Source organism: Amphiprion ocellaris, chromosome 5 (genome assembly GCF_022539595.1).
Source record: "Amphiprion ocellaris isolate individual 3 ecotype Okinawa chromosome 5, ASM2253959v1, whole genome shotgun sequence".
Classification (NCBI taxonomy): Eukaryota; Metazoa; Chordata; class Actinopteri; family Pomacentridae; genus Amphiprion; species Amphiprion ocellaris.
In genome coordinates this window covers 32,937,193-32,960,239 of record NC_072770.1, presented here as the reverse complement: position 1 = coordinate 32,960,239, position 23,047 = coordinate 32,937,193, and the positions used below count along the sequence as shown (strand labels likewise).

At 39.7% G+C, this 23,047-nt stretch overlaps 1 protein-coding gene across 4 annotated transcripts in view; it reads left to right on the top strand.

Moving 5' to 3' along the window:
• arhgap9 (Rho GTPase activating protein 9) overlaps positions 1-23,047 on the top strand; it is a 49,946-nt gene that overhangs the window by 10,823 nt on the left and 16,076 nt on the right. For all 4 annotated transcript variants that reach the window (XM_055010560.1, XM_023282934.3, XM_023282931.3 and 1 more), the window contains exons 2-8: positions 1,145-1,225; positions 5,675-5,979; positions 7,509-7,707; positions 7,853-8,244; positions 16,106-16,357; positions 17,548-17,637; positions 22,522-22,587. In XM_055010560.1, coding sequence (XP_054866535.1) covers positions 5,758-5,979; positions 7,509-7,707; positions 7,853-8,244; positions 16,106-16,357; positions 17,548-17,637; positions 22,522-22,587 — 1,221 coding nt within the window. In that variant the 5' untranslated portion in view covers positions 1,145-1,225; positions 5,675-5,757. The remainder of the gene's footprint in view (positions 1-1,144; positions 1,226-5,674; positions 5,980-7,508; positions 7,708-7,852; positions 8,245-16,105; positions 16,358-17,547; positions 17,638-22,521; positions 22,588-23,047) is intronic.

The following is a 23,047-nucleotide window of genomic DNA, read 5'->3' as shown; positions in this document are numbered from 1 at the left end:
GTGCAGGGTTTGACAACAGAAGTCTGTTTTCACATTCGTCTGCTGAATGAGGGAAATTTCTCTGTGCTCGCCATAAATCTGAAGTTAACACGTGTACATGTAGGAGTGTGATTATGTCACTCTTGTCAGTGAAGACACTTGAAATGTTCAGCAAACACAGAAAATTGAGCACACGTCTTGTGTAGAATGGCTAAACTTATTCTGTCTTTTAAAAAAGATAAAACTATAACAGACACAAATTATTGTTCAAAAACTATATGTTCATGAATATGTCTAAAGGATCTTGAAGCTTCTAACCAACTGTTCACTGTGGATTATCAGGCTTCAAGTTTCTTTTTGTATTACTGTGGAAAGAAATGAATTCTAGGAGTGCCTGGAAGTAGAGAAGTAAATGTGAAAATGTATGTATGATTTGAAAAATTGTTGATTAAATCAAACAAAACCACCATGAGGGCCTATAATCCCTAAAGAACTTAATCCAATGGCCTTTCCGGATTTTTGATTTGACTGAAACTCACTGGTGGCATAGCACCCCATTCTCTATGAGGCATGTGAATCATTGTATATTCCTGTAAAACCTCGACATCAGAAAAAACCTGAGGTGATTTGGATGAAAATAGCATTCTCTGTTTCTCTGCTAACATCCATGGGGTTGTGTGTCTCTGATGTCCAGTGGCACAGTTGACCACTCAGCTCTGCATTTGGATCAATAACTCAATCAATTAGCTGAACCCCTGGTCGTGTTGGTTTGGTCGGCACACAATATGTCTCTCGGTCTGGTTTCCCTCCTCACTGTGTTCTTATTCCTCAAGTTAAAATATGGTTTATTTCCATGAATAGGTTGCAGCCAGCTATGACGCTCCCTCTGTTTTCATCTCTTAGGCGAAATGCTGGCTAAATGAGGGAGGGGAGGGTCAGCAGGGGTTCAGTGAGTGGAGGCAGGATAATTTGGCTGCATAGGATTAACTGTGTTTTTGTGTATACATGAATGAAGGAGAGAGAGGTTGTATTTGCCTTTTTTGCAGGACACAGCTACTAGCCTGTGTGATTTTCTGCCCCAATTTTTCCTTAAAAGTCCAATGTTTTTTTAAACACACAGCAAATGTTTTCTCATCTTGTTTTTTTTTTTTTCTTATGTTAAAAGACTATCGGGTGCATGGATCTGACTACAGAGTGAGCTGGTGACCTTGTTGACGAAGACACGCTCTCTTACTTCAGGACCATGGTGAGTCGCTCTCTCTCTTTCTCTCGCATGCATGCACAGATTGTATAACTTCCATTTCTTCAACCCAGCCTGACTTGCATGCACATGGAGCTAGAGTGAAAGCACTCAAGCACAGGCAGCAGAGAAATCACTCTTGAGTTTTCCTCCCTTCACTTATTTTTCATTTCTGCCTTCTGTTTTTTTTTTTTCCATCCATCCCCTCATTTTGTGTTGCTGATACCACGTCACATGCCCTGTGCCCTCAGTCCCTGGCACAAACTACTGTAGCCTCTCAACAGCCTTGACAGGGTGTCTGTGTCCGTCTCTGACACCATATGGCCTTCTCTGTATGTCGGGGTGTGTGATGCCAGTGGCCCTCTCTGCTGCTATGTGACCCGCAAATAGAAACACAGTCAGGCCTCATATTCCCTTTTGTGGATCCTCATTTGGAATCATCACAATTTGCACCTGTAAAATAAATAAGTTAAATTAAATCCCATATTCAGTAGTAGTAATGGGAGCTTTTTAAAGTTATTTTAATTTGTTTTTAGTCAAATAGCCATGTTCGTTGCTGGTGTGAATCAGATGCAACATCTATATCTAAATGACAAAAGCCCATTCCTGATGTATCCTGTCTAACAGGCTCAGCTGTTGCCCTTTGGGAGCCTCATAGCAAAACCCAGAATAACACAACTAAGGGCTTTAACCCTGCTCTAACAGCCTCATTTGCACACAACATGATAAAGCCTCCACTGTCTGTGTAGAAGCTTTGTGCCCATGGAGATATGTGAATTTATGATACTGAGTTACTGAATCTGCCTAAATGCTTGGTTGAATCCAGACTCTGTTTAGCATTTTCTTTGCTCTTTTTTTTTATGAGCCAGTTGCTCTGTGAAAAACAGGAAAAGGAAAGTACGTGTGCAGTAGCATCACTAAAGCTCTTTCTGTTTGCTCATGAACAGGCTTCATGAACAGTTATTGCTGTATGTTTTGGCCTTTCTTTAAGCCAGAGGTATGTTGTCATTTTTGCCGGCTCATCTAAATTGTAAATTACACATTCCTAAAGCCATGCATGAGGATTATCAAGCCGATAAAACGACTGCTACTCTGTGCATTGAGGCTCAGTTTTGTAGTCTAATATGATGACAGGGCAACTCATCCTTACTTGTTTTAAGTACTGCTGCATGCATCAAAACTGACTCTAGTGGCTGTTTCAAGGACAATTTCACACTGTAACTGTACTACTAAAGATGTCTCCTGTCAGAAAAGCAAATGACAAGATGAAGAGGATATGACCCAAACTGTGGTTGAACCTGTGCGTGTCGAGGCAGCTTCCTGTTTGCTCGCTCGCCTTGTACTTCTGATTTTGCCTGTGTCCCTCCCTAGCTCATCTGAACGTTCTGAAAATGTCTTTGAACACTAGAACCACCAACTGTAAGATGCTACTTATCAGCATTTTAGCACCTCATTGTTTTCATGAAGAGCCATTGATGTTGTTTATTGTCTGATGTCGCATTATGTTGCCTGCATACACAGCTACAAGCATTAACACACAGGAAGCTCCTAAACGTAGATATAATCAGTCACAAGAAATTAATTTTTAGGTAAATACAGTCAGCAGCCATTTTTTACAAAAATGAAGAAGTGGCTTTTAGCATACTTAAAAAAAACTCAGTTAAAACTTCTTGATGTTTATTTCTAGGCATTTGCATTGCATAACCACATCAGTGTTTTAACTAGATCCTGAAAAAAAATAACTACCTGTTTGGGTGTAGGAAGCAATTAAAACCTTTTTAGACATGTTTAAGAGCTAGCAACATGTTTTGTGTATATTTCATCACTTGTAGGTCCAACATTACTCAAAGCAAAACCAACGATGTTGTCTCTTGACCTCTGCAGTGATGGGATCAGCGTAGCTCTGTTACACTTTCCGGGGTATTTTTCTGGCTTGGTTTGGGTCCAATTGTTCCCTTCGAGGGAACCGTTACTTCATATCAGTGCAAAGTTATGTGTCAGAGTGATCACCTTTATCCTATGGTAGAGCATTTCTATCCTAATGGGAGTGGTCTGTTCAAGAATGAAGTACATCCATCTGTAGGGCATGAGGGGTCACAGAGTGGCTTGATTAAGTATGAAAATAATGCGAATCATGCTGTGGCTTTTACAGTCATCAGATCTCAACCCAAATGACCAGCTAGAGGAGATTTTGGACTTGTTATACAGTTGTCTCCACCACCATCCTTTAAACACCAAATGGGGAATATCTTTTAGAAGAATGGTGTTCATCTTTCCAGTAGAGCTCCGGAGACTTGGAAAATCAATATTAGAGCTATTTTGGCAGTATGTGGTGGTCCAACACCTTACTGAGACCCTTTACATTGGTTTGTCCTTTAATTTGTCAGCCTATACATGTTTGTTACTGTGCTGCAGCTACCTCACCAGCTAAGCAGCTAGCCATGCTTGTAGTTTGAGAAAGAGATCATAGCAAATTAATGTGGAACGGTATTTGTTCTGATTCATTAGATTTTGATGAAGTGCCTTAGAAAAGCTCTTGTGTCTTGCAATGATTTTCCTGCCAATGTTAGCCAGTCAGCCATCCAGGCAGGCAGTCCTTCTGCCCATATGCTGGTGCAGAGGGGTTTTACTGTAAATCTCTGTAGCTGTGGGGGTTACAGATCCATTCCTGTGCTTTAATAACGGTGGGATTATCAAGGTTCAGCCAGCTATCCCTGCTCTGTCTTCCATCAGCTCACAGCTTCATCCAGCTTCAACCATTCTTCTCCTGCTGAGGTTCTTATTTTTTTGAATTTATTATTTGTATTTTTCCCATGTAGCCCTCAATCCCTTCCTTTTTTGCACTGTTTAGTTGTCTTGTTTTCTGGACTCTCCTTTTCTCTCTGAAATGGGTTACATCTGACTGTGACTGTTGCTAGGTATCTGGGGACGATCCCATTTGCTCGTGCGTCTAAATGTGTGTTTGCACAAGTGTGCGTGTTTGTGGGGGTGGGTTAGTGTATGTACTGTGTGAGGCTGTATTTCTATGTGTCTGGCAGAAAGTTCGATGTTCTCTTATGTAAGCGGGTCCTGGCTTGGGTAAAGCAAGGGTTTAGCTTGGGGATGCTGGCTCAGGTGGAGAGATTGAGACAGATGCTATTTTGGGTTTGCTGCACTCCTTACATCCTCCAAACGCATGAGTTATTCACTCACATGGGTCTCTTAGTTCTAAGAGGATGAAAGGACAATGGGAAAGTGGCTAACCGTGGTGGTGTGCAGATATCTGTGCTTCATCTTCTGGCATGTCTGGCATGTATACAGAAGTTGGAAGTGGGGGAAAAATGTATTTGTGTTATTCACAAATATTGTTGCTGTGTGTTGTCATTCATAGTTTGTTACTTCAGTCTAGTACAGAAGTGATCCAGTTGGCAGAACTTTTAACGGCAGTCATTTTATTAATCGATTAATCAGTCATATATTTATCAGTTCCCATTTTCATACTTTTGTGTTTTTTTTTCTTTACTGGTTAAATTAATAAGATCTAGTGTATTAATTAATGAACTTTATCTGTGCATGTAATCCAATTTTGTTACCTTTGGACAGTACCAGACAAGCTACTTCCCCCTATAACTACAGCCACTGTGCTGAGCTAATCTACCAAGCTGCTGGCTGTAGCCTTACAGTGGTCAAACTATTTCTCTAATATTTTTGTTCTGTTACAAAGCAGTTAAAATAGCTACCATAAGTGCTTAAAATTTGAGGTAATGTGTTCAAATATCTTGCTCAGTCTGAGCAACATTCCAAAAAACGCTTACAGAGTTGAAACCAATGCATATTTAGCATTCTTACAAGTAAAAGACATTTCTTGAACAAAAAAAGATACTGTGCAAAATTTAGATTTATTTATGTTTATGAGCATTTACATATCCATGCTGCAGGTTTATCGCTGATGTCGGTCAATCACATGGTCCTTAAAGTTCCCAGATCCAGACTCGGAAACAGAGGCGACCGAGCCTTTTCTGTGGCTAAACCCAGTCTGTGGAACCACTTACCTGTTCAAATTAGAACCGCTCGCTCTCTTGATACCTTTAAGTGCCTGCTGAAGACATATCTGTACCCTCCAGCTTTTACTTGTAGTTGAGTGTTGACACCTTGATATATGCCATTGTTTATCTTGCTCTGTATATTTCCTCACAGATTAAGTCTTGTTTTCTGTTTTGAACTGTAAAGTGCTTTGGTCACCCTTGGTTGTTTTTTAATGTGTTATATAAATAAAATTTACTTGGCTTGACTTTAGGTGATTTTCCCCCAGATTAACATGGACTTCCATTTGCCGCACAAAAAAATCCATACTTTCTTCCTTTGAATCTACTCATCACTGGGTGAAATTTTTCCATTGCCATCTCACAGCTTTGGTAATCTTTCTCTCTTTCTGGTCTGTGTATCTGTGTCAATTTCCCCCCGTGCCTGTTTCAGGACATGGCACTGGCCTGGCTCCAGTCTCGCCTGCCCTGCACACATCCCAGCAAAGCTTGCTGAACAGGACTGCGTGGAGAGCCATGCTGTCTGGTACTTGGCGTCGCTCTGTGGGGCATCAGCAGCCTGCTGCAGCTCCTGTGGTGACCCCCAGAGGGATGACGGTCTGTGGGGTCCCCAGCGGTACGGTGGTCCTCGAGGCCCAATATGACTACAACTACCGAGGTGCAGACGGGCGGCAGGTCTGCATAAGAGAGGGCGAACGGTTTATTCTCCTGAAGAAGACCAATGCTGACTGGTGGCAGGTGAGAAAGCTGTTCATCTTTTGTTTTTCTTGTTCCAGTTGAACCATAAATGTTAGAAAAGCATGGATATAGTACATACAACATCCTGCAGGTCTCTGGAAGGTTTCAGTTGAAAAAAAAGACTGGTGCTATCTTTACTGTAAACAAACCCAATGAAAACACTGAAACCAACACAGTGTCAGTCTCAGTTTCTGGTCCTCATTGAAGACTATAATACATTAACAGTACAGAATTTTATTTTTCTGATCTAATTCTTATTTTGCTCCCATTGCATTTTTACTCACTGGTGTTATTTTTCACTGCAATATAAAAATCACAGCAGAACTATGAGTGAACATAGAGAGAACTCAAAAATGTGGTCTGTGTAGACATTTATAATAAATTGATTGCCATGACATGTCTTGATTTTAAGCTCAAATTTGGTGAAATTTCCATTTGAAACGGTATGTCACACATGATTAGGACTGTAAGGATCGTGAGAAAGTTTGTAAATGTAGGAGTTCTTTCTGTTTTTGCAGTTTTTGGCTCTGATAGAAGGTGTCATTTTAGCGATTTTTAAAAATGAGATAACATTCCTTTTAATCCTGCCAGCAGGTTTTGCGGTTCAGGGGATTAAACAGGAGTAAAACGCTAATTTTCAACCTCAGATCTGATATGACTGTGAATATTGACATCATTAAGACAGTGTATGTAAAACTGCAGCAAAACAAACTGTTTGTGCCTTTAGAGGAACTTTTAACCAATGCAGTGGTTTTTTTTTAATAGTTTGTGAAAAACAATGTAGCTCTATGGCACAGAGCAATAAACCATAAAGCTGCAAAAGAGGAATATTTGCTATTAAGTGCAATTCACTTTTGGTCTTTTTATGGGATTTGTTTACGGTGTGAAAAATGAATTTCAACTGACTTGTCCTTTGTCTACTTTACAACCACATTATTACTTACTGCAGGTAGATGCACTGCAGTAATAATACTGATGCTCTGACAAATTCAAGTAAGCATAGTTAAAGACAAGGGTGGACAAAATGAAGAAATTCTCTTATTACACATTGAAGTCTACTGAGAAGATTTAAGGATCAAATATTGAGGAGCTGACCAAAAAGCATGAATGCAGAAATCTTGTAAAACCCCAAATTACTTTTTTGGGCAGTCCTGGTGAGTAACTTGTGTTATGACTTGTTATAGCATAAAATAGACATGAGAGATGAGATATATTTTATAATTAGCTATAAATCTTTCTATAGCAAAAAGTTGGTTGACAGATTTCTGTTTTCTCAGGGTATGTTGTGTCAAACTACCCCAAGAAATACATCAGAAAAATGGACATCAGCTGCCATACAATCTTGTGGGGAATGTTTTTCAAAAGAGATGTTGAGTGTTTTCTCATTGCATCTGCTGGAAGTCACAGGAACTGATATTTCCACACTGACTTCAGCCCTCAGCTGGGTTTGTTGCCGCTTGGTCGGACTAAGTGGATTCATGTGGGAGAAAATAGCAAAAGCATTTGGAAACCTGTTTTTTCTTTGACAGGTGCGGAGGATTGGGGCAGCCAGTAAAACAAAGCCATTGTATGTTCCTGCCACATATGTGACGGAGGTACCTATTGCCCCGCTGCCCTCGCCACAGCGCCTGGTCATGTCTGCCTCACTGAACTCCAACTTCAGGATGCTGCCTCGGGTTTCACTCTCCCCCAGCCCGGCAGGGACGACCTACAATGAACAGCGCCAAGGTAAAGTGCAAGAAAGACAGTCTGGGTACAGGGATAAGAAATCGTGTAGCTTTCTGGTTGCAGTTACTGTAAGAGTAGAACTGTAAACTCACAGCCAAATAAGTTCAGAACTGAGCTGAGATTTTTTTTAATCTTCCTCCTGCAGTGAACAAGCCCATCTATCGCTCCATGGAAAACCTCAACTCCAGCAGTGCCTTCCAGGGGATGGAGAACGCCGCCAGCATGGGTGGAGGCCGCTTCCCCACCCTGCCCCTCTCTGGATTCAACTTTACCCCAAACTCGTCCACCTCCCGGTCAGGCCACCTCATGGTCCCTGGGTCCTCTGCAGCCTCCACGGCTCAAACAGCGCCATCCAACCCCAGGGTGGTCCCCATGATCACTCGGAGCCAGAGCTCCAGCAACCTGCCTGAAAACATGATGGAGAATCCGTACGATGAGGTGGGCGGCGGCTTCAGCAGCGTCAATCACAAGATTCCGAAGAAGTCGTGCAGCCAGTGGGACATGGTGGGAGCTTCAGGCAAGAAGAATCATCTGCAGGTACGTAGAGCAAAACATAAAACTCACACAGATGTTACTTAAGCATCTGGTTCACACAGAAAAAAGCACAAAAAAGGGTGAAGGGGAATTTCGGTAGAGTATTTGTCTATCTGGCCATTGTGATTTCCCTGACAGTGTTTTTTTCTGTGAACTTTCTATGGAGTTTTTGAAGTGATTTCTGCTTCATTGCAGTTCTTTGGAGAGTTGTAGGATGCTTCCTCTTCCACCTGCAGTAAGAGTGCCGCCAAAATCTGTGGGTTTTTTTTTGCTCAGATCACATGGAATCTGATCTCCTGATTTCTGATTTGATCCTTATCCATTTGTTAAATCAGATACAGATCAGATTTTTTAAATACAATCTCAGTCTGCTAAATAATGTCAGAATTCATGCAATGTTCACATCACTCTAGATCGACATTCATCATAGTTCTGCACTGATGGGATTCACTTGGCGAATCTACGACTTTTTCGGTTATACAGACAGGTTAGACAGTTTCCAACCCTGTTTCCAGTCAATACAAGACAATCCTACGTGCTTTCTCTGGCAGATGTGTCACCTGAGCTGACTGTCTTGGTATGAGAGGTTCTGACAGATGCAGTTAAATGTAAACCTCAACATCCTGAAATTGTGGATGAAATCTGCTTGAGTTAATCCATTCACACCACAGTCCCACCTCTCCTGGCTCTAACCACACATTCACACACACCTCCATACAGAAGTGGCAGCCATTTCTTAAAAAACAGCTATAATTAAAAATTTGGCTCTCATTTTCCTTATCCTCATCTTCATTTGCCCAGAAATTCACTGGCTTCTGCTGCATGTCAGCTTAAAAATGAAGCTATAGATACTGACTTCAGTGGCCTCCATGTTTACCTTACAGTAACACAGTATGTGATGTCTTTGTTATTGTTCTTTTGGACATGTGGGTCAGGTCAGGACTGTGAATAGTTCATGCTGGAACCTGATACTTACCACATTTAAAGATAATGTCCATCCATCCATTATCTATACACCGCTTAATCCTCTTTAGGGTCAAGAGGGGCTGGAGTCTATCCCAGCTGACTTGGCGAAGGGCAGATCACCAGTCCATCGCAGAGCCACATATACAGACAAACAATCACACTCACGTTCACACCTACAGACAATTTAGAGTTACCAATTAGCCCCGGCATATTTTTGGAAAAAACCCAGGAGAATACCCATGCATGCACAAGTAGAACATGCAAACTCCATGCAGAAAGAGGCCGGGACGTAAACCGGGGATCTTCTAGCTGCAAGGTGACAGAGATAACCACCAAGCCACTGTGCAGCCCCCAAAGATAATGTGAATAGCCAAAATAAAAAACTATCTAATCTGAGCAATAAATCTGAATGAAGCACAAAGCCTTGCAGTAAACGTGCTATTCCTGTTGGAACCTGTGTTTCTTAAATCTTATGTAGAATTTGAACTCACCGTCTTTTATGGTGAGTAGAAGTGACACATTCAAATCCTTCTTAAAAAATGCAAAAGTATTATCAGAAAAATATACTTCAAGCACCTAAAGAAAAAGTGCTTTTTCTGATGTGAAATGGACATCATGAGTGTTGATTGTAATATTAAATGTTTAGATTTTGAATACTGATTAATCAGTGGTAGTATTTTAGACTGATGCTAAAGTAGTTTTACTATGTTATACTCTCTACAGTCAGTAGTTTAGTCCTGAGGTTCCCAACCAACATTAGGGGAAAAGCACATTTTGATATGACAAATCTTTAATCATTGTTTGGATATTTTCTGAAATATTTGATCAGCAGACGTCAGCCAGTTATATCATAAAAAACAATAAAATGGCTTTGAGTAACAGCTCTCTTGGAGAAACTGATAAACTCATCCGCAGTATCATAAGAGGCTTTATCCAGATGCTGTATTTTTTTAAGAGGCTTCAACTGTTATGGGAACTGCTGGTTTTAATCCTAAATAATGAATGTATTTTATGCTGGTACTTTTTTTGCATAATCTTAATCAGAAATGTGACTGCTAAGTGTGGGAGCCGAATGTGTAAATGCAGCGGAGGGCAGTATTACCTTCTGAAATATAGCAGAGTAGAAGAACGGAGTAGAATAGAAATAAAAATGTGCCACATGTTTACTAAAGTACAGTGTTAGAGGAGCACATAGTTGCTTCTCACCACTGTAGCCAGGTTAACAAAAACTTGTGCCTTTTATTTTAGACAAGTTGAACTCAGGATGTGTTCAGTAACATTGGATACTCATCCATTCATACCTCCATGTCTCAGTTAGCTGGCATCAGATGTGCTTGATTTTAAACTACCGTTCAAAAGTTTGTTGTCACCCAGGCATTTTCATGTTTTCCATGAAAACTCACACTTTTATTCATGTGCTAACATAACTGCACAAGGGTTTTCTAATCATCAGTTAACCTTTCAACACCATCAGCTAACACAATGTAGCATTAGAACACAGGAGTGATGGTTGCTGGAAATGTTCCTCTGTACCTCTATGGAGATATTCCATTAAAAATCAGCCGTTTCCAGCTACAATGGTCATTTACCACATTATCAATGTCTAGACTGGATTTGTGATTAATTCAATGTTATCTTCATTAAAAAAATCGCTTTTCTTTCAAAAATAAGGACATTTCTAAGTGAGCCCAAACTTTTGAACGGTAGTGTACATGTATAAATACTTAGAATACTCAGTTGTTCCAGTAAAGTTAGAAAAAGTGTTTTATTTGAACTATATTCTGCCATTTAAGTTTTGTATTTCTCCTAAGACAAGGCAAGCACTGAGTTTAATTTAACATTTCTGACAGATTGTCAAAAATTGGTTTGCATAATCTTTCAAAAGAAAAGGTCAAGGCAACAAAACACACATACAGCAGTTTTTAGATGCACATGCTCTACACTGTTCACAAACAACAAACCTGCTGCTGTTAACAGTAATCAGGGTTTGACCGGTTTAAGGCAGTCAATGTTTACATCTGATTAGTTCTTAGTAAGTATAATAGATAATTAGTATAGAGAACAATGAAGGAAAATTATGGAAAACAGAATAGAAGAATTCATTGTATGTAGCAGATATTGAAGAAGAGTGGGATTAGATTCATTTTGACTTTCTTTCATTGGCAAAATCTCTAATCTCATGGATTTGCAGGTCATAACTCCCAAACTATAATAATCCAGCTGGTGTTTTTATTAACACTTTGACTACGCAGGGTAAAGTTTAATAAACCAAATACAAAACTTTAATAAAAGCAATTGCTTAAATGGTGAATGTAAATGTAAATTATACAATTCTGCACTGCTGTTTTAAACTAAACATTTTTGTGCTGCATTTTTATTTTTATTCCAATATAATGAAGGAGTGTTTTCAGGCAGAACAACAGGAATATCACATTACTATAAAAAGCCTAGTGGGTCTTGTTTGAATCCCACGAGATGAGCCTGTATTTGATTTACGCTGGTGCTTGACCTTAATAATCCTCTGAGAGCAGCAATCAAGTTAGCATTGTGGTGACGCCAGAGCTTCCCTGTATTACATCAGAGGGGATTACACAAGGCGTTGCTGAGGAGAGGAATACTCAAGGTTATCCTTCTGTCAGCTTAGGGAAACTCCCACAGCCGAGTATCCGAGCTGTCTCCCCAAATACACTTTGTTCCTACTGAACTGTGCGTGGGCAAGCGACTTCCGACTTTGGATAGATGTTATCTCATTGGAAATGACAGTGCTCTTTTTCCATCTCTTGTCTCTTCCTCCCCCTCTGTCCCTCTTGCTCTCTGAGGACCCTCCTCATTCGAGCCTTTAATACCAGTAAGCAGGATTATCACAGCCACATTCCGGCCATAACTCCCTGTTTTTCAACCAGAGAACAGTCTCTGACCACACGTTTGTGCCGGCCCTTTTTGTAAACGCAGCCTCACTTATGATGAATTTCAAATACATTTAATTTTAGTCCTTCAGGAAGTAAAATTAGTTTGAGTTTAAACATGGAAATATCTGATTGGGAATTTTTAAAGACTTCTTCAATGAAAATGAAGTTGTTATTATTGATAACATGTCTCTATGCTGGTTTTTTTTATATGTTAGAGGACATATCATGAGCCAAATAACAGCATCTCTGTCTTGAAACTATAGCGTAGCCTGCCGACGTCAACAAACCTAAGGTGCCAGTCCTGTCAACTTGCAGTGTGGAGCTTTCTGTATCATTATTTTTCTTCAGATTCAGTTTCCAGTGTGAACATGTGTGACTAAATTACCACAATATTACAAGAGTAGAGCAGTTTTAAGGTGTTTGAGCAGAGTTGAGGGTGAGCAGCGATGGAGAGGTGGGTGGAGATAGAGGTGGGAACCAATTTTCAGATTCATAGATCTGTAATTACTATGCCATTTTTATGCATGAAGGCACTATTTTTTCATGTAAACAACTTCTAAATATGTAAATTTGATGGTTAGAGGAGAGTTTTTAGCAATTTAACCCGTTTCAGGATAAGAATTTGAAATAATTTTGCAGCATTTTTGCCTCTAATTGTCAAGTACTGAATGTAAAGCTCATGAAAGCACAACTCATAAGGAAACCATACACTGTCATGCCGTGAGCACAGCTTCCGCTTCTCTATGAAGGCTTCCCACAAAATTTTGGAATCAGGCTATGGAGATTTGCACTGACAGGAAGGTCTGCCTCACTCAGATTTATCGTTAAAGTGACGCATGCTGTTAAAATTAGACCCCAGAATAGATCATTTATTTCCTCTGCACTAAGCGTTTTTATAGATTTCACTTCTCATGCTGAAACAGAAGAGAGCCTCCTACAAACTTCCAAATTATCAGATTGATTTCATAGCATGCTTCACACCAGAAGAAGCAACACAGATAATCACCTTGAACAAACTGTTGTTAATTTGCTGCTCTTACATCTATTACATTCTCAGTCAAATTCAGCCTGCCACAGAAAATGAATTTCTGAGAATGAGGAAACACAAAACACACACCAGCAGCTTGCACACACACACACACACACACACACAGAGAGACACACACAGAGACACACAGCACACATGTAACATCTGCTGTCTAGACTCCTGCTCCCACACAAACTGAACCTTTCATGCAAAACATTTGTGCCAAAAACAGATGAAATTCTATCTGACAGTGGCACGTTTACCACAGCAGCTATTTTCTTTTTTGTTCCTATTCTATGTTTCCCAACTACTGAGATGAAACATTACAATCCAAACTTTACATTAATTAGTTGTTGGACCGGACACGATGTTATAGTTTATCTAGAACAGGGGTGTCAAACATTGTTTTGTGTCGTTTTGTGTTTTTTTGGTCTTGCTTGTGTTGTTAGTCTATTTTTTGTCTCGTATTTGTCCATTTTTTGTCGCTTTGTAACTTTTTTGTCAAATTTTTTTGTCTCTTTTGTTTTGTGTCATTTGTCTCATCGTTTGTCATTTTGTGTCTCATTTTTGTAATATTTTGCCTTGTTTTGTAGTTTTTTTTCTCTTTTTTTGTCTGATTTTTGTTGTTTTGATCATAAAGTAAAATGCTAAATCATTCAGCTCCAGATATCTGAGACTAAAAGTTTGTGCCTTTTTGTAGATAAACTGTGATCTAGAAGTTGTAATGCACAAATGATAAACTGAGGCATAATGTTGTTGAAATATAATTTGGAGTTGTCGGTATATTATACGTTATTACTGGTCTGGCCCACTGTTCAGCAGCTCAGCACCGACTCATCAACAATTACCACTGTTTTTGCACTACAATATTTGCACTACGTGGTGGCCCCCACCACCTGCTGCTACTGGTCACTTTATTCACTTAGTCACTTTTTTGTTGTACAGTGTACTTAGATGTTAGTTTTTGTTATAGTAGATGTTAGCTTTTATTATAGTATTTACTTTATCTTTATTTTTATCTTTATTTTTATCTCTACTATTTGTTAAATGTTTAATGTAGCAGCATTGCACCGAGTCAAATTCCTCGTTTGTGAACCTCATGAACAATGGCAATAAAACTCATTCTGATTCTGATTCTGATTCTGGAGATCAAACTGGCCTGAATGTGGACTAAGATGAGTTTGACACCTCTGATCAAGAACAATGCTGCAGAGACCAGTTCTCATATCTTCCATCTACAGATTAAGTTGCTATAAGTTGCTTAGGTCATTTTGTGGTGGCACTACTATGAGCAAGCAACTTACTGTGAATAATTACCCAGTCACAGCTCGAAGGAAGATGACACTGTCAAACCTGAAGAAGAGGTGGGAGAAGGAATGACGGAAACAAAGAAAATAAAGACATTTTTGTCTTGAATAGAGTAAAAAAGAAAAAAGAATGTGCTTGTTAATGCAGGAAACACCAAGGTAATTCATAATATAGATGAGACTCCTTCTATTTTAGTGTCACGCTGCTGAGTCGCACAACAACAACATCAATCATGCGTCTATTTTAAGGTAAAATGTCCATTTTGACACAAACTTTCATTCATAATTCAGCCAAAATACACACTGCAAAATGTGTTTTGGTGAGCAAGGGTTTGGGATGCATACAAACACACATTCACACAAAACAACAGCAGCATCCCTATGTTGTGCGCTGAGGGTTATTTGAAGGCACTAGTAGGTTCATGTCTGGAAGTTCAATTAGTTTACTGAATAAATTAAAGGGTTTTATCCATATGCACATTTATACTAACTTCCTTATCAGTTTTATAGTGTTAATCAGTCACAATCAATATTATATGCTCTACGAATCAGAGTCTGTGATTTAGTTGCAGTTTAAGATGCTTTCAGTTTTAAAATGGCATCGGAGTGCTTTTTGTTGTGCATTTTTAATCAGACGTGGCCACGTTTGACCCTGTTGAAAAAGACGTGATTGAACTGCTGAGGAAAACAGAATGGAAGCAGCAGGGCAGTAATCTTCAGGTGAGGCCCAGTGCTGCCCCCTGGAGTAAACTGCCATCACATCCCTTTTTGCATGTGCCTCACACACACGCAAACGCACAGGCGTCCGTACACACCATGCTCCCTCAGTCATTTATCTGAAATGCTGCGTTATGTAACAGGATCAACCAGCTAGTCAGTTAGTGAATTATGTCTCAGCTGTATCCCGTGGGATGCTGATCTTCCATGTACATCCTCCAGTTAATTTCACTGGATTTATAGATCTCCTTCTCTTGTAGCTATTGCTGTAGTTCTATGTGGGTGAGCACACGCATTTCGATAAGCTCCATCTTAATCCAAAGTCTGACAAATTATTTAATAGTAAGAGGGAGTCAGATTTATTTGTTTCTCTTTGTGGCTTCTGTGAGGTTTCTGTCTCCGTTCACACTGGGACGACTGGCTTTGTTCAAGACGCTCCAATCTTATGGCTCCTTCCCTATGCTGTTATTTTTGTTTACACACTGCATCTAAATCAAATAATGTACAACACTGTGGAAAAGCTGTGAACACTGAAAGTAAAGTGAGGCTGCTTTCAAAATTTTGAGTAATTTTTTCACATTTATTTTTATAAAATCATATAAAATTGCAGTAAAATTAACCTCTGCCTTTAAAAGTAACATCACTCCTCTTCAGTGCGTTTGGCAGACATGTTGTTTCAGCATCTCGCAGAACTTACTTGAATTTAGACCGTCTTTTCATATACTAGTAAGTCCAGACCGACTCCACTGTGTAAAGATGAGAGGTCCTGCTGCTGACAGAGAAAGTCCAAATGTGTATTCATCCCCAGCAGAAAATAGACCCCAGTGAATGTACTCCTTTTTGAGTAGTAATCTCTCTTCTTTCTCTTGCATTTTTCTCCTCTTCGCTCCCTCTTTTTCTTTATCTTCTGTCCTCCTTTACCTCTTTCTGCCTTCAAGGTCCCAACTGAGTCCTACCTGTCACAGCTGTCCTGGCAGGACTCCCCTCTTTATACTGAAATGCAGCCAGAGAAGCGTCAGTCACAGCTGGAGCCACCCAACCCTGCTCCGGGTCAGCAGCCTCTTCAGATCATGGACCTGTGGGAGCAGTACTCTGACCCGGCTACAGGTCGATGCTACTACGTCAACAGCGTCAGCAAGGAGAGGTCCTGGAAACCCCCCCGCCGGGCCCGAGGCCAAACCACCAACAAGGTGAAGCAGCCAACACAGCGGGATCGCTGCCAGTTGCTCCTCCCGAATTCACGTATTTTTATTCTTGCACTGAAATTGCCTAAAAATGTGAAAAGGTTGGCATTTTTTTCAGAGCAGGATGAAAGTGTCGTCTCTCCAAGGAGAGGACAGAAAAGGGTCAGGGGGTAGAATGAAAGAGAATGCTCATTTACATGCTCACATGGTTTGACTGTATCAGCACTAAAATGAACCTTTTCAGCCAAAGAACTTCATAAGACCTAAAGGAGAGCTGCCTGGATGGCTTTTTATTTTTCTCTTTACTGAGACACAGAGGGTTACAGACACATTGATCACAGGACTGATTTTCCACAGCTGTAGTCTGGTTTACGTGGGGCGACTCATGTCTGAGCGTTAGATATTCTATACAGTGTATTCTCACTTTGGCATCGGGTCACATTGAACTTAAAGAGGTCCCGGCAGGTTATGCTAACCTCCACTGTGGATTCTTGACTTTTACCAGTTGACTTAACATTTTCAAGTCTACATTGTTTCCACTGAGGCTTAGTAGCTTTCCGTTTCTACTTGAAGCACCACTGGAAATCAAAAATCTTCAAGATCCTTTACAGATTGCACAAGGCAGCTTTGCAGAAGTACTTGGGCATTCGTAGAAATTGTACACTTTTGTGTATAGAGGTGAATTAAAAGCCTAATGCTACTCTCATATCTGTCTGTTAAGTATAAATCTACGGCCAGCTGCTGGTCTGCTTAGCTGAGCATAATCACTGTGAGTCTGTCCAAAGGTAACTAAATCCAGCTACCAGCAACTATAAGCTCGCTAATTAACACATTATGTCTCATTTGTTTACTTTACACAATAAATGAAGATAAAAACATCAGGGTTTAGCAACGTCATTTGCTATTTCTTACTTTGTATATTTCCTGGATAATAATTATCAGGAAATATTTTGCAGAATGTCCACCTCTTGTTTTTATTGTAACTAAATGGAAGCTCACGATGCAGCGTACTGACACCTTAAGGGCCTAATATCATCTTTGTAAAATTTTTAATTGTTCACTGTTTGATATTGTCAAACTGCTGTTAGTTTATCTGAAGAGCTAGATTCATTTGAGGCCATACTTTAATAATAATAATAGCTAAGGATGTATTTAAGACCTTCCTGTTTCACAATCTGCGTGTGTTTCTCTGGCAGGCCAATCAAGTGCAACCTCAGACGTTACCCAGGGACGCCAGCCATCTGTCTCTACCGCTTTCTGATGCTGGCAATGGAACTATGCACAGGGTAAATATACTGTTCTTCCAAAGAGCTGGTAAAATTCATCTTTCCTGATGCCATTTGATGCAACTTAAGAGCTACTTCTGAATCAGATTTATTAGATTTTAAAACACCTTTTGTGCTAGTAGGATCACAGGATGTGTGAGGATTTGGGAGGCTGATATCAGGATGAGGATGTTCTCGAGATCACAGATTAATCATTAGCATTGTGTGGCTTAATTGGAAAAACACATGATCTGATACTGCTGTTGTTTTACCCACACACACCTGCTTCTAGCACTCGTATGTTAGTTTTTTATTAACTAAAATAGAAACTGACAAGGGAGGAGGAAGGAGGACTTTCTGAGGCTGGAGATTCCCTTTGAGGTTCATGTCGGGGTATGTTTAGCATCCACAGAATGTACAGTATTTCCAAGAATGTTTCAATGTGTGTTATTTCTTCTTGGTTATTTTATCTATATTTTTACATTCCTGTTTTTTGACCGTCCAAGCCCCAAAACCCACTGGTGGGTTCGAAACAAAAAAAACATGTATCAGTGCCAGAAACTGTGAAAACAGAGAAGATCACTGGATTTTCAACTTTGTACCAGCCCCTGAACTCACCGTGTGAGATGCTTAGAATCGCAGTATTTCATCAAAATCATTTTATTCCAGATGTCATTTAAAAATTTGATGAAAAAAATAGTTTGCTCCAACCAGATTCTGTAAAAAACTAAAAAATTCTACAGTCTCTTCTCAGAGTGAAAGGAAAGCCATGAGAGACTGCAGTCCACAGTCACTTGACAAAAAATTAGGGGCCCTTCAGCTAATCCAAGATGAATTGCAGGCTGTGTTTACACACAGCAGAAAAGAGACTTGTATGGAAACAAATTCAGAAAGTAGTAAACTCTCTGTAGTACTTAGAGTCATCATTTTTCTCCATTTTTGGTAACACTCTGTGAACACCTTGCTGTTGTACATGCTGTTTCTGGATTTTTAAAATTTTTGTACAAGAAGTAACCAAAGAAATTCAGCTGCTGTTTTTATTTTTCTCTTTGTCATACTGCACAGAAAACATTTTTTGAGTCCTTTCTACTTCTAGCTGGTTTTTCCACAGAGGTACAGAACTTTATGACTTAATGTTTATGACACTCCTCGCCAAGGAAGTATTTAGTCGAAGTAATTGGGTGAGTTTTTATGATAATTAATTTGGTTCTTCAGAAGTGTCAAGAATCTTTTATATTCTTAACTTATTGCTCTTTCCTTGGTGTAAATCATGATCAAGAGTATTAATAGCAGTCCTTATGTAACATTTTTAAGTGCGAACAGCTGTGCTTTGACGTCTGTAAACACAAACAGACAGGAACCGCAGTGAGACAACGACACACACACATATATATACACACTCTGCCCACCTCTCTCATATAAATCTGCTGTCAGCTTCTATCTCTCACAGCGTCCAGACCAGCACAGAGTTCCAGATTAAAGCAGAGAGAAATGCTGAGTGGGGCCAAATTAAAAAGAAGATTATATCTCTGTAGTTGCCTCATAATTTACTGACAGACTCGTGTACCTTATTTATTTATCTATCGACCGTCCTCTGGCACACGCTTCCAAGGTAATAACAAGCTAATGCCTCTCCATCTGATGCAGATAAGCAGAAGCCATTAGGGCCACACAGGGGGAGGCAGAGGGCTGTGTGTTGAATCCAAAACATTACAAAACATTTGCTAAATTTAAACCACTCTCTGAAACTTCCCATCTGCCTTTAACCTCTCCCAGACTGTGCAGATGCCGTCATAGTAAATACTTTATTTCATTTCATTTCTTTTTCATTAATTTCAACTTTTTCTAAAGTTAATTTTATACGTTTCAATCAAGCACGTACATGTGTTGTTTCAGATGTAAAGATTTTTGGAATCTATGCAGCAGCTGTCAGTGAGTGACACTGACCCGTCCGCCGGATCAATGACGACATCTACGTGGCGAAGCTACGCTAGCTGCATGATCCAGATTGTTAGAGATAAGCATTTTGCATCTCAAGGCTGCATTGCCTCAATGTTGCGTCAGTCTTTCAAATTTAATGTTGCTCATCAAAAAATACCCACATGATCAAAGTAGTGATTCCCCAATCAAGTCAGTTTCAGATGCGTTCTGTTGACCTATATGTGTCACTTTTTATTCTGTGCTACACGTATTAACAAACAGGAACTGAAGTGGTTATTTATAATGCATACTGCAAGCCACATGGGTTTATGACCCAGGTGTTAAAACACATGTGGCCCATATAACTTGTTAGCACAAGGAATGATCTAGTCTAGATTTTTATTTTACCCTTTAAGCATTTTGATTGTGAGCTAATCTGGAGCACTGCTGCCTTCAAATGCAGTTCTGAGTGCATCACCAGTAGCTGTATTCTTTATTTTACATTATTATATTTCTATTCTTTATACCTTAACTTAACATATTCAGTATATTTGACAATAGATCTGAGATGATCAATTGATTTATAGACAGAAATCCTCTTTCAGCTATTTTGAACATTGATTAATGGTTAATTTTTCAGAAGAAAAGGTCAACAATTTTTCTATTTTCAGGTTGTGAGGATTTTCTGCTTTTGCTTCGTGAACCCTTGGTCAGACAAAACAACATATTTGCTGACATCATCCAGGGATTTGGAAAATTTCTTCTCCACTAATCCATCAATCGAGCAGATAATCTGAGGATTAGTCAATAATGAAAACAATCGTTAGCTGCAGTTTCTTTTCGTAGGTGCACTCACTTGCTTTGTATTTCCAATTATGCAATGCACATAAATGGCATATAGTGCATTGTTGTTGATTAAGCTGGTGGTTCCCAAAGTTTTAGGTTTTATTTAACCTTATAGCCCCATCCGAAAGGCTTCATCAGTACTATCTGTCATGTTCCAAATGGATATGATAAATACAGTAACTTGAACTGTGGATCTCCAGCTCTTTCACTGGTTTTATTTATTCAGTGGGATCACTGCTCAGTGCTTTTGTTACGCTATAAATTGGCAGAAGTTTCTAACATTTAATCAGTACCCCCTGCGTACTTTAACTTCTCTACTTGCTTGTTTGCTTGTTTCCACATAACCTCAGTTGCCGCATGTGGTTTAACACCTGTGCCAGTTCAATTGGAGCCAGGTTAAGTTGGCTTATGCTAGCAGCTAGCCTGTTGGTTTTTGTGGCAATAAATAGTCTGAAAATCAATCTCCACTTTATAATTCTTTGCTGCTTTTTGTTTTTATCCTAAGCACATTCAAATCAAATCTCTTCCCACACACTGCCTGAGAACAGTTTTTTTTTTTTTAATTCAGCTATTACACAGCATTTACAGTAGCACCATCTAACACATTAACATATTCCTTAACATTAGTAATACCAGTTCTCCAATATAACATGGTACCATAAAACTTGCTATTTTTACTTTTGAGTAATTTTACTTTTGGTGCATTTCTGTCACGGTAAAATAAGAGTCTGATTTACTTTTACTGAAATAAAGCATCTAAGTGCTTCTTCCACCACTGTCTCTGACTACAGCTCTCTCAGACAAATACTGTCGGACAGTGGTTAATGTGGCAATGTGTGCCGGGTTGTGGTGTGATTATTCAGTCGAGCACACACCTTCCTGGCTGAGCCGCTGTACATGACACTCACTGTACCGGCTGATAAAGTCAGCTTCCCTCTAGAATGGGGAAGTAGACACGAGCTGAGACAGGAGGGAGAGATGAATGGTTTTTACATTTTTACAGTCAGACGAGAGTGTGTCGTGACATGATACGACAGAAGGACGTCAACCCAAGGGAAAACAAGCTCTCAGTCACAAGAGTTGGCCTGGATTGTACGACTGTTTGACCTGTCATAATGAGCACCTTTGCTGTGAGTTCATTTTAGTTTCCTACTTAGTGCTGTTCACTGAGCTGCGTTGTTATTGTTGTTCTATGCCATTATTTGGTGTTGTTTTTTAGGCAACACATGGGAAATGTCCGTCCAGTGAGCTGAATATGCTTCATTTGACTGTTGTTGTAATATGATTGACCCGTATTGGCTTTTCCGAGGTTACGGCACTGACGTTGTTAAAAGCTGATTTGACTGAATTTATGTGGAGCTGCGTGATGTGTAACCTCGTTCGACTGTGACAAATCATTGTGTTTGAGTCAATTGTGTACTACGCAACACGTTTCACTCTTACTGAGCGGCAACTGCCTGTCATTAACTTCAGGTAATACTTGTGTGTGCTCCTGTGCTGTGGTAGTCAATCAGAGAGCATTTTTAGCTGACAGGATGTTGGCGAAGCTAGTTTCAGTGCTGGTGTGACTGTTAGGCCTTTCATTTCTTAACTGAACAAATTTGTCAGCATCCTGTTTTTTGCGTGGGCGTGAAATTTGCCTAAATTGCTGCCACTTTGGATCAGACTTGCTGCTGCACAAATACAGAGAAAAGGACCAAAAATGACATATTCTTTAATGCTTTTTGAAGGTCATTTATGCACATAAATATCTATAGATGCATGGATGTTACTTGGAATTTAAAAAGGAATTTACATCAAGTTTTTAGCTACATCATCTGAAATAGAAATATGCAGAATCTGCATCACTGGAAAAAAAAAACCAAAATAAACAAAATTAAAATGGTTTCTTCATCAAGGTCTAGTTTGTCATTTATGAAGGAGCTCAAATGGAACCGCAGATATGATTTTTGTTAATATTCTCTACACCCAGACCGGAGACAAACTGAAACTTGAAGTTGTGTTTGTTGGAGGTCATTTATGCAGAAAATGAAGTGTCTTTTAATGGTAAATGAAGTATATGTAGTAACTGTTTATATGTGTTTCCTGCCTTTGTCTCCCTGCCCCCCTCTCTCCTGTCTTTCGTCTCTTCCTCTCCAGCTGTCACCTGATTTCCTCTTTGGGAGCCACCAGAGGAATACTGACGGTGGCTGGCAGATGAAACAGGTAAAAACTCTTGTCTACCTGCTGCACTCTTTCATCGCCAGAGGGCATCTAATGCATTTCACCTTGACGTTCACCTTGGAAAAAAAACACCAGTCAAAGAATAAAGCACCGTTTATCAGTTTTACATATTCTCCCTGCACAATAGGATGCATTTGCTTAACAAAATGGGACATCATAGAACCTGGTGACTTTGTCTACCAGCTTGACTTTGTCACTGCATGAGATGAAACCCTCCTTCATGCTGTGCTTGCAGACTGTATCTTGTACCACCTGCACATAAATATCCATAGATGCATGGATGTTACTTGGATGGCCTATTATACTTGGAAAAAATCTGTAGACAACATCGCTTTCCATGTCATTTTTGTTTGTGTGCCTGATTGTGAAGGTAATCCTAAGTGTTTTGTCAGCGCTTAAAGGGCTTTTGACGGAGGGTCTTTTCCTCATGAAAAGCAATGAA